The sequence below is a fragment of the Wasmannia auropunctata genome, unplaced genomic scaffold, assembly GCF_000956235.1.
Source record: "Wasmannia auropunctata unplaced genomic scaffold, wasmannia.A_1.0 LD336088.1, whole genome shotgun sequence".
In the NCBI taxonomy this organism is placed as follows: Eukaryota; Metazoa; Arthropoda; class Insecta; order Hymenoptera; family Formicidae; genus Wasmannia; species Wasmannia auropunctata.
Window position 1 is genome coordinate 3125578 of NW_012026802.1, and position 12228 is coordinate 3137805.

The 12228-nt window shown below is 40.5% G+C and overlaps 2 protein-coding genes across 2 annotated transcripts in view; both read left to right on the top strand.

Annotated features, from left to right (window-relative positions):
- The window catches only part of LOC105448281 (basement membrane-specific heparan sulfate proteoglycan core protein), a 159685-nt gene that overhangs the window by 114498 nt on the left and 32959 nt on the right, over positions 1 to 12228 (top strand). The window contains exons 15-18 of the mRNA XM_011686781.1: positions 5841 to 5957; positions 7968 to 8126; positions 9665 to 9814; positions 10709 to 10819. Of these exons, the coding sequence (XP_011685083.1) occupies positions 5841 to 5957; positions 7968 to 8126; positions 9665 to 9814; positions 10709 to 10819 (537 nt within the window). The remainder of the gene's footprint in view (positions 1 to 5840; positions 5958 to 7967; positions 8127 to 9664; positions 9815 to 10708; positions 10820 to 12228) is intronic.
- Positions 2 to 4482, top strand: LOC105448280 (zinc-regulated protein 8-like). Its single transcript, XM_011686780.1, has one exon. The coding sequence runs from the start codon at positions 652 to 654 to the stop codon at positions 4027 to 4029; it is 3378 nt and encodes a 1125-aa protein (XP_011685082.1). The 5' UTR covers positions 2 to 651; the 3' UTR covers positions 4030 to 4482.

Below are 12228 nucleotides of genomic sequence, written 5' to 3' on the forward strand. Positions count from 1 at the left end.
CACACTTACCCCCACACTCTTTCCTCTTACACGATACACAGAGAGGCACACGTGTAACTTACATCATACACACTTGCACAACGTGCACAGAGGAACAAGTCAATCAATACTTGTCACTCATAACACGAGTTGTATTTGGACATTACACGATGACGTTGTATAACATAGATTTTTCACTTATTAGAACTTGAAACTCCGGTTGAGATTGAGGCGCCTTGATAGAAAAAAAAATTCACGTTTTTGGATTGATTAGCTCTTTAAAGGTAGTTAGAGGTATTTTTTTTGTTTTGTAGCCAGTAAAAAGTTTTCCAATTCTATTAGTACTTTCACATTATTGTAATTTAGTATTCAGTAAGCAAATAGGAAGGATCTAACATTGAAACACCGACAGAATTCAACTCGTCCTTCATCGATCGTGCTGACTTTCAAATACAGCTTCCAAGCATTCCGCGCCATGATATTTTCGCCATTACATTCGCCCCTTTTTCCGCCACAATCCCTTTTTAATCGTACTTATCGCGAAATCATTGCGCCGCCCGTATAGAGAGGCGCCCGTGGCGAAATTTCTATAATGCCGGAAACTTCACGATCGCGCGGCAGTCGCCGGCCGCGATTTCCTACGGAGAGAAACTCGCGGAACGCCGTAGGAATATGAATATGCAACCCGTGGCGACGGTGGGAAACGCCGATCGACTTGCCATCAAACCAGCCGTGACGATCGGTAATCCGATCCTGGAAGCGTTCCCGGAGGAAGCTCTGCAGCGACGAAGATTCCCCAACTCCATGCTGCGGAATATCTCGGCGTACTTGATAAAAATTACGTCCAAATCGAAGGGCAGTAACTCGCCCTGGCAGTACGTGGAATTCGGTCGATCTCGTAATCCCGACGCGAATTGCAGTAACGCCGAAGTTTATCGCTCAACTGTTGACCGAGCCTTGTCGCGATCAAGCGACCCGTCTCAAATTCCGAGACCACGCAAGCTCTCGGATAATCTCGTGAGATCTTTGCAAATGATCCAACACAACAATATTTCGCTGAAAAATCTTCATTCACTATATATCAATGATCGCGATAGAATACGAAAAATGCTGAATGGAAGTAATTCTGATCGCTTACCGAAGAAGTCCAGTGTATCCGATTCAAACGCGACAATTATAAATCTTTTACCCAGATCCGAAAAGGACGCTACAGAAGAGAATATTTCCAATTCGAAAAATTCGAACATCGGAAAGACCGTCTTGAAAAATAAAGTAGATCATCAAAATGGTGACGAAATTAAGAGGATAGAAACGAAATCGGGAAAGAACATGTTTAATGCAAATAGTATAAATATAGACATTAATGCAAAAGCTATACGTCGCTCTAAAAACGTCACTTTGAACGAGGGATATGAAAATATTTATAATAACGGAAAAATTAGGACGAAAAATAATTCTTTAATAACTCAAGGGAGATCAATCGACGCTGCTACTCCGCAGACTGATACCGTGATTTGCAAGTTTATTACTGCCAAACACATGGTGTGTCGTCAGAATGATTCAGCAGCCGCTAAAGTATCGATTAAGCCAATTTATATGACAACTTCTGAAATAACGACGGTGGCAAACGACGTTAATATTAATCGGAATTCTGGTGTGGAAGATGTGAGCGGCGAGAGCAAATCTCTTGGGAAAAAACAACGCAGGAGACACGACTTGGCTTACCAAAAATATCGCTACAAATATCCGAGGGAACTAATCATTTCGTCTACGATAAAACCGTCGACAGAATCCGCGCGGACTTCAACAATATTAGAAAGTACCTCTTCGAAAAATATTAATAAGTACGGAGTAACCGAGACTTGGAAGCCGGAAAAGGGTAATTTGACGGAAGCTGTAGCGGGATCCATTAATTATAATGTATTATTCAACGAAATTTACGGGCAACGGAACTCACGAGAATATTACATTAAAACAAAAAATAACAATCTGGATAGTAAGAAAGATATTTTTGGACATAAAGTAAGAAAGAACGGTAAAGTCTCAAATTATTATAATGAGTATCCGAAACGCCGCGTCACGCAATCTAAAAGAACAGCCTCCGTGACTGTGAGTACGAATAAAATCGAAGGGTATACTGCGACGAATATGGAATACGATCGAGCGCAGAAAGCAGCTTCGTCTGTTTCAGAAAGAATGTCCGCGACAGAAAAAACGAGCAATAACTATTTCTCGATGAAGACAGAAAAATTGCTGTATGAATTAAACGCGCCGGAGATTGAAATACGTCCGTACTTTCCGACAATCAACGATGTCGACGTAACATCAAATCTTTTAACTTCAAATCATAACGCGATTCAGCAAAATCGAGGTGATGAGAAGTTTAACGAAACGCATAGGCAGTCGAATATTTCTTCCGAAAAATTTTACGAAAATGACGAAAACTCGATACGAAGTGACGACAGGATCGATTCCGGATTAGTAAATTCCGACGAGACGCTGGAATCGATAACTACGGATGATAGCACGCGCACGATGTCGAAGGAATCCAGGGAGACTCTGGAAGAAGAATCAGAGGTTGATTTCGAAGTCGTGATATTAAACTTGACGACAACGAGGGCACCCGAGATCGTCACGCGGGATACAAACGAATCCAGGGAGAGAGCGTCTACTGAGAGGCACGGCAAACGCAAGCACAAAAGTCATCATAATGGTCGTAAGAACAACAGGCCCAAGAAGAAGAGGAAGAAGAATCGCGATGCGAAGCGTAAGAGGAAACCGACATCGACCGTCGTCGCTTGGAGGGCCGACGAGCTGACGAGCGTCGATTATGGCAACGCTTATAGTACAGAGCCGGCGAGGACGTTCTCTCATAATGATCCAAGCTACGACAAAGCTGATGGTAATCGTAATACGAGCACGAGTAGAGACTGGTATCTTACTGATGAAATTACAATGGAACCTTTTAAGACAGAATCCTCTACCGCTGATGAGTCTGTCTCGAAACATCCTACGGAAGATAGCATTTACGATGGACTTCAATCGAAAGGAACAACGAATGTGAATCTTGTCACCAGTAGCACCATATCTCATTCATCAACGGCGTCCAATGAGAAAGTTTTCAAAAAATGTAAAGTACTAATTACAACTACCACTGACAAGAGCATCTGGAGCTGGTGGGCAAATGATAATAAAAAGACAGACGAAGAATCAACTGAGTGTGAAGACGAAGACGTTACCTCGTCTCCGACCACAAGTGATTCGGCAGAAGAAGAAACAAGCTATTCTTCTACATACGACACGATATCTAAATCAAGCGGCACAATTTTTTCCTGGGAATATTCAAGCACAGAAAATAAGAAGATAAGCAGTGAAGAGACGAGTACAATATACAGCACGATTAAGGATGGAGAAAATGACGACAAGAAAGGCACGACAGGTAAATCGATCTTGAATGAAGAAAGCGATGAAAACAGAAATGAAGAGACACCCTCTTGGGATCGGGAAAGTACTACGCGTTCCGTAATCGGAGGCACTACGCACGGCGTGAATTCGGATCTCGATAGCGAGGAGGAAGAAGACGCAACGGAGAAATCGATATCCGGCGAAGACAACGAAATCGACAACGGCCTCGTGGCGATCACGGAGGATTACGAGATCGACAATTGCAACAAGACCCAGCACGCGTGCGACAAGTACACGTGCATCGACGAGGACCAGGTCTGCGACGGTATCGTGGACTGCCTTAACGCCAATGACGAAACCGACTGTGATTACATATACTTCAAGAGATTTGAGGAGCATCAGAAATTCGAATTTAAAAATTGGAGCGTCGAAGATTGGAATGCAAACAGACTGGAAACTAACAAACTCACCGATCTCACCTCGAACGTTATCGAAGACACGTCGCCCGACGGATGCAGCCGTTACGAGCATCCTTGCGACGGCACGTGCATAGACGCGCTGAACGTCTGCGACGGCGTGACGGACTGCCTGGACGGTACGGACGAGGCGAACTGCACCGAAGGTATTCCCCATGTTAGAAAATAATAATCCTGCGAGAGTCGGCGTCGACGGCCCTTCGTAGCCCCTCACGCTGTAAAAAGTTTCTCGCCTGCGGGAACGTACGTCTGCACGTGAATCTCAAGAAAGCATGACGTCATTTCGGGCCTGTCATCTTCGCTGTACAGAGAAATGGCTTTGAAGATGTCGAAGTGGCTTAATATGTGGACGTCCTTGGGAAACTGCCGAGATCTATTGCGGCAAAAAAAAGCTCGGAAACACTATTTCCACGGCTATATATACATAGATACTTCGTTCTACTTCGTTTAAGCTGTTCTTATCTGAAGACTCGCAGAAGACTCGCTTCTCCGCCGCGCTTCTGAAAAGCAACGTTACGACGTGCGTTGGAAATCCACATCGTCTATGTTTACGCAGCTTTGGGGAACAAATGTGTTAACAAACGAATCGCGGATAAATAATAATTTTGCGTTCAATGTAAAAGTGCACGTTGTATCGTCCATCTTTGCTGTAAAAATATTGCCTTCCGCGGAGAGAGAGAGTAACGGACGAAGACCAAGTACCAAATAGCCAGACGGTGATCCTTAAAGTACAGTGACCGTAGACGATTATCTTATCGCTTATTAGACGATTATCTTATCTCTTTCTTATTAGTCTCGTCGAAGCTCCACGCTCGGCCTGAAAGAGGATTTGCGATTAATGTTCGCGGGAATTAGTTATCGATGCGTCAGTCAACGACTCCGCGTTAGTCATTCTGCATACTACAGGCATACGGTCAGCCGGCCAATATTTTTATATATTCGCGATTAGATCGCCAAATGAGTATCCGCAACGGCAAAGCGTGAATCCTCTTTTTCTCAGGAACGTGGGAACAGCGTCTCACTTCATCCATTCCATCCTTTGACATCATCATCGTGTCACGCATTACTCGTTCACGTTTTTTTCCACAAGGATGCAGAATATAAATTCGCTTCTCTGTCGCAAATAAAAAAACCGGCATCTCAATGACACTCTTAGAGGATCACATCCGGTAATGACGATATGCAATCCACACGACACACGTATATACCCGAACATTGTACATAGTTTATGAGCTGGGAGGAAAGGAGAAGGAAAAGGAATATGTATTATATATGAGACAATGTGGGGAAACTTTAGACGTCGCGCGCGAAGTTTGCTAAAAATATTTGAAATTAATATATATAATGCACAGTTTATTGAACGAAACGTTCGAGTTGATGGCCCGAGAATAGGACGATTTCATATTGTGGAATATATATTCCTGCCTTCTCTCTCATAATTGAAGTAATTCTAACCACCCTCAAAAGGCTTCTTCACGACGCTTTAAGTGTTAGACCAAGCTTTAAGATATAATAAGATCTCTTGGTTACAGAACCACGCGTATTACCAAAGATGCTTTTCATGTACAGATTTACGAGTCCTCTATCACGCCTAAAACTGCTTTAAATGTCTCTTTATATGTTCATAGCTTGTACTTCAACCTCGAACTCGTCTGTCTCTTCAATCGCCAGTATTAAAAAAAAAATACTTTCTCATTATTGCGTAAAGTCTTTTATGACATTTAATATCAATTTTTTAAGTACAATAATTATGATTTTAATATAACCATATAATATTTAAAATTTACTTTTTACATTTATTTATTTCAGTATATTTATTTCACGACGCACAGATCGTCATAAATTAATGTGACTCGAATTATCCCTGATTTCTAAACTTTAATTCGAAAGTCCATTGAAATCGCGGCGACTGAACGGCAGAATGCGAGACGCGAGCGTTGATCAGGAGGATCTTTGTTTTTTGCCGATGGCACTCTGTAGGTTTGGCCCCGTGCCCTTCCACGGACTTCACCTGCGGGGATGGCTCTTGCATACCGATGAACGCGGTCTGTGACGGATTCGACGACTGCCCCCGGGCAGAAGACGAGCTTTATTGCGGTACATAACCATGTATACCTTTCACGCTACTCGGTATCGGAAAGAGAGAAAGAGAGAGAGATTGAAAAAGAGAAGAGGCAGCGCATGGATGACTTGCTGGCGTAATATCAATCAATGTTATTTTGACGTTTAATGCAACTCGAGCTTTAAAAAAGAATTTTTTTTGAAGTGAAACATAATATTTTTGTTGCGTTTTATCGGTATCGTTACGTGAACAATAACAAGTGGCGCGATGGAATTTTAACTACAAACGCGGCAGAAATTGATTTCAAATAATTGGTGCGAATTATTTATTCGCACTGTTATGGTATATTCGTCTCGATAGATGGTTGGGAAGCAAAATATTCTGTGAAACATCGCTGAAATTATGTAACGAATAATCGATTTTATTAATAATTTTTATTCCTATTAACGTGATCTTTTTTAATTTTTAATGATGAAAAGTACCTTAAGAAACATTCAGAACACTTTATTGTTTCGTAATTACATTCTTCACATTATAATGTCAAATCATTTTGTTAAAAAAAAAGACGATTAAAAAAGTGCATCATCTGATTCGAAAGCAAGAAAGTTGTACGATTCACCCAATTCTTTCTCTCTTTCTTCACGCCGTTTTTTTTTTCGTCCGAAACCTTGCTTAGCTTGCACTCGATACAACGCTTGCCATTGGACCAATCGCTTAATGATTTCACCTCGTTGGATCTAATTACGGACTTGTTTCGCGTTGGTTAGACGCTAATTACAGAGCTTAAATTCGGATTCAACGCTAACGTGACCGGAGCCGGCAATTTTAATCGCAGATTTCGAAAATATAATTCGAGTGGTAAACATGTTTCAATTAGTAAATTAGTTTTTAAACATATAGACATTTCTCAAGGAAAATATTAATTACCATAAATGTTGTTTTAGCAACTATATTATTTGTAATTAAATTAAAAATTAGAGCGATATATATATATATATATATATATATATATATGAAATGTGAGGGCGAAATCTGCGTTTAAAATCTCTCAGTATATACATCTATTATATAGTTATGTAAATAATTTTATCATTAATCTCGCATTCCCATACGGCCCTACGGATTTCTCTCTGTCGATGATATAAACGGTGCCAAATATTCCGAATATAATTTATGTAGAACGAGTGTAACTTTCGATACAATATCTTACAATTAATTTATGAGGCAATAATCATTATCGATCATTACGATACATTCAACGGTAACCCTGTTTGATATAATATTTTAATACGTAAAATGTGATCCACTCAAATGATTTCTTATTCGCATTCGAGCCGCGCTTTCTATTGAATTTCGCTGCGAAAGCGTGCCAGAGTATTACACATCGAATATGCATGGAAACCACGATTCTTTTCGCGAAGTTTAATTCTAAATACCGGAATCGTCCGCCAGCCTGACAAACGACCTCATAATAGCGGGCCATTACACACATTTACGTGGAGCTAATAATCGTGTATCCTCCCGCAAAACTATAGTCGATCGCGGAGGAAAGCTACGCTTATCGTCACGACACATTTTTCGCGCATTGCACGCGACGTCGTAATTCGCATTAACCAATACAACGGGTTATTTTTCACGAACGTTTTATAACAACGCACAGAGCACAGAGCGGTTCTGCAAACGAGCCGTAATATAAATTTCCAATTCTCCCTAATCCATCCCCGTAGTCGCTAAACTGACACTCTCGTTGCGACCTCAGAAGCAGCTTTTTTTCGCTTTTGTGATGTGACGACAGACAGCAAAAGCTATCAATTAAGTAGAGGGAAGCTCGAGCGGGGGGGAGAAAAGCGAGACCGCGACGTGACCGAGTCACGTCGTCGAGACGTCTCGCTCTGAGAAGTCTGAGAGTGCGGCGGCGCGCTTCCGCTTCTTCGATATATAGTATATGTATATGTACACGGAGAGTGATTGTATATATATATATATGTGTAAAAAAAATGTGTGTGTTCTTTGCGCATATGTCCGCTGAACAAAACAAAATACAGAGCGGGAATGCACGCCTAACCAGTTCAAATGCGCCACCGGGAACATGTGCATCGAGGATGTCTACAGGTGCGACGGCCATCCGGATTGTCCAGATCACAGCGACGAGGACTGCGCTCCGTCCGCTAACGACACTACACACACCACTTCGCCTACCACCAGTACGCTCCTTTTTCAGTGTGTCCATCGCTTCATTCGTAATACATTCGTGCAACCTCGTCCGGCGTGTCTGCCGCTGTCACTACTCCAATTTGTTCGACCTCGGTAGCTCCGTGAAATGATCGACATATATTCAATCGATTGCTCCGCATCAGAAAACTTGTTAAAAATAACAACGAATTATTTGACGAATTTATTTTATTAGAGACAAATTTACTCTTTGTGCTCTTGGAGATATAAAAAAAAAAGAACATTAAAATCAAACGCACAAACATCGAGAAATCGAACGCGTGTCTCTCCCTCTAGAAGAGAAAGTTTATTCGCAGCTATCGATCATGATATATATAGTTTTCTTTTCACAAGTATTTAAACGTTCTTTCTCCTCGCGAACGCGATTGGTTTCAGTTGCATATACATGCCCGTGTTCTGTGCAGCCTTATTCGCCGCGAGAAGTTTAAGAGTAAAAATGAGAGATTTGAAAAATATCTTCGGGCTTCGGGCGAGTGTGTTGCGAGTAAGTTGCCCGCCTTCGCTCCGCGGTCCGTAATGTTTGGTTTCCGATTCGAATCCTCTTAAGGAACTCTTATTTACGCGGGACAAGTGGATCTACCTGCCCGGAGCGGATACACACTCGACGATGGTTGTATTTCATTGTGCATTTCTCACGATCAATCGTTACGACCGTGGTCGAGAAAGGCGATTCTTACGTCTCGTTGCTTCTCCGAAGACCCAGACGGCCGTTGTAACATTCGTTTCACCGGACCGGGAGAATTTATACTTACGAGACGCGACTGCTAAACTTTATCGAGGCAACTTATTGAAGAATGTAGAAGTATCTCTTTTTCTTTCTTTTTTTCCTCTGTTCTTCAACAAACCGTCTTCTCGACAACGGCTCTATTTTATCGTATCCACCTGCATGAGTGCGGAAGGGTGCGGAGCACACCGGAAACGTATTACCCCGCGAATCCCCCCGTACGGAAGATTCGCGGGGATCGCCGACGGTATACTCTCATCCGTTCGCGCCGCAAATCGCCGCATTACAAGCCTGCAGATATATATCCCATGTATGCATTGATATATACAAATAGCTGCATTACGCACGAACTTGTATGCCCGAATGCAGACGACGTCAGATAAGAGCGCCCTTAATCTGTGTCTTTGAAACGTGTTTTTTACCCTGGAAACTCTTTAGCGTTCTTCCGGTGACAGTCTACTAATAATTGCCGAAAGGACACTAAAAAGACCAGGGGTAGAAAATTTGGAGAGCTCGAATGAGGGCACTCTTACGCAGCATCCTGCCACGTTTGTGTGACTCTGCTTGCGAACTGGTATCCTCCCTTTTAGTTTCTTCGTTGCATCACTCTCTCACACAATCAGCATTATGGTTGCATTTGTATGATAGAAAGTAAGTGCATTACGTCTCGCTGCGAGTATGTATACCTTCAAATTTTATCTCTCTGGCCGTTCACGATATGCTCCTTTTTCTTTACTGCGAATTTCCCCTGAATGCGCCTATGTGTGCGTATGTGTGTGCGCTTAGGCCCATTCAATCCACGCTGGACACCCGAACGCAAGAGGGAATGCGATCCGAGGACGGAGATGCGCTGCGACGACGGCGGCTGCGTTCTCCTACGACGTAAATGCGACAATATCTTCGACTGCCTCGACGGCAGCGACGAGCGGGGCTGTGGTAAGGGCTTCACCTCGTTCTCTCACAGCCCATCCTCTTCCCTTCCTTTCCGCATACTCGTATTAACGATGACAAATGTTTCCTGATTTCCTCCCGCCGCGTACTCGTATTAACGATGACGAACGGTTCCTGACGTCTCGCAAGTCTGGAAAACTTCTTTTTTGCTTATTAAATAAAAAATCTTTTTATACATTATTTTATTTTAATAATATCTTCGTTTTACGTTTAATGAACGCTAATATTCTTTTATCGATAATATACGATTTTTCGATAAACGGTTCTAAATGAAGACATAAATTCCGTTTACTTTTTTCATCAATAAGAGAATAATGCTTCTCTGCTTCAGTTTAATTCTAATTGTTTTTAATGTTACTGAAATATATATTGAGTAACACGCGAGATTAATTTTAAGTGTATTTCGTGTAGCAATACGATATTTTATTGATATGCAACTTTGATATGCATCTCTACTTATCGATAATGTTTGTCATCGACAATTCAATCTAAAAATTCATTAATGTTAACTCAATATTCCCACTAATATTCAGTGGTGCCATTCAAATTAATTACATAACTTATAATTGACATAGTGAGAGATGATTGACATAGAGCAAATGACTCATAAACTTTCAATAACTCAAATATTCTAATCAATTTTCATATATCAAAGATTATATATATTTCTAGTAATTTTTATATTTTTTAAATATTTCTTCTTTTATAAGAAATTTAGTTTAAACTTCTTTTTATACCCATCGAAATTGTTCTCAATTTTATATAATATGACACATGCTTAAGTGACAATCGATGTTCATAATGACACCATTGATGATTCCTCGTTATTCCCCAATCCCCAATGCTTTTTGCGGGAGCTTTCATGTCTGTATCATAAAGGGGTTTGCACACCTGCCGAATGGAAGTGCGCCAGTGGCGAATGCTTGCCGGAAAACCAAAGGTGCGACGGGATAATGCAGTGCAGTGACGGATCCGATGAGGATCGATGTGGTAATTATACGATAGCTTTCGCCCGCAAATTGTTTACAAAAAATGGCCTTCTCATTACTCTCGCTCGTTGCAGTTGCACGCTGCAAAATTATTACAGATTATCTTTTACAAGAGGAAAATATCGCAAGTTCTATTTATTCATTATACGCTGGAATCCCCAAACGACTGTACCTCGATTAAAATCATTTTTTATCTAATCAGACATAATATTAATTAACATAATATTAATTATGTTACTGCATGTTACAAAATTCATATTTGAATTAATAATATAATAATTTTAATAATGTGTTTCCTGTCAATCTTAATTAACGCCTGCATAGTAATGAAAAGTTTATCACTTTATTTTTTATTTGTGTATAACAAATTAATTGTTTTTTTTTCGTTCGTCAAACAATAAATCATTATTTCCATTCTAATTTTTATATGTCCTAACGAGTCTTGATTCCTAATTTGAATCAAAAAAATATATTTACGTATATTTGAGTATCGTTAAAATTGGATATCTCAAAAACCTACATCGAAACTGTAATAGCTCGTGTGCATGGAACAACTTTTTTATCACCTTCGATATCGCATTCTTTCTTTGCGAAAGGAGTCCATCTCGCATATATGCTGCTTGATGTCGCACGTTGCATTTTGTCCACGTTATAAATGTTGACGCACGTGTCTCTTCGAAAGTATAACCGGTATGAAAAATTCGAAAGCGCATGATAAAAAGCTCCCGTAAGTAGATAATAATAATATTAATTGAACGATGCAAGAAGAGTGAATGTCCCGATGGGTTCACATGAGGATTGACTGTTTTTACATTGCCTTAGAAACTTATTAGAGCAGAGGTAGCTGATGTACTCGGCAAAGTACATATACAACTAACAAGGGTGACAAGCAGCGTCTATTATGTACGATAAGAAACGCGTAATAATTCATGCAAGCATCTCCACGTTTGTTTAACACTTAAGTAATCGTATATATAGAAACTCATGATCTTTATCTATCTATGAGAATATCATCGATAGAAATCTCTTCGAGAAGGCAAATTATTACATTGAATAATATTTAATAAATACATGTAATTGAAAAGTATTATATGTATTTAAGTTTATATGGAGGTTTTTTTCCTTCGAGGAATGAATTATCACGAAAGAAAATCTGAATAATTGTGTGTCATAAAATCAATATCTGTTAAAATATGCATACACGTTTCCCTTCTTACGTTATCTCCGCCGTGCTGCAAGTGAGAGAATGAAAAAAATTTGCATGATACTGTCGCGATTACTCAAGTGTTAATAAAAATAAATTGTTTTTACGTGCGGTGTCAGCACGTTTCTCTTGCCTTACGCAATGCTCGATTATCTTGAACAAATACTGGATCTTGCGGTGGTAAGGCCATTTTTTCTCTCCCCCCC

Bases quoted from the DNA above. Each gene is read 5' to 3' on its own strand.
- LOC105448280 (XM_011686780.1), top strand. From the start codon at position 652: ATGAATATGCAACCCGTGGCGACGGTGGGAAACGCCGATCGACTTGCC.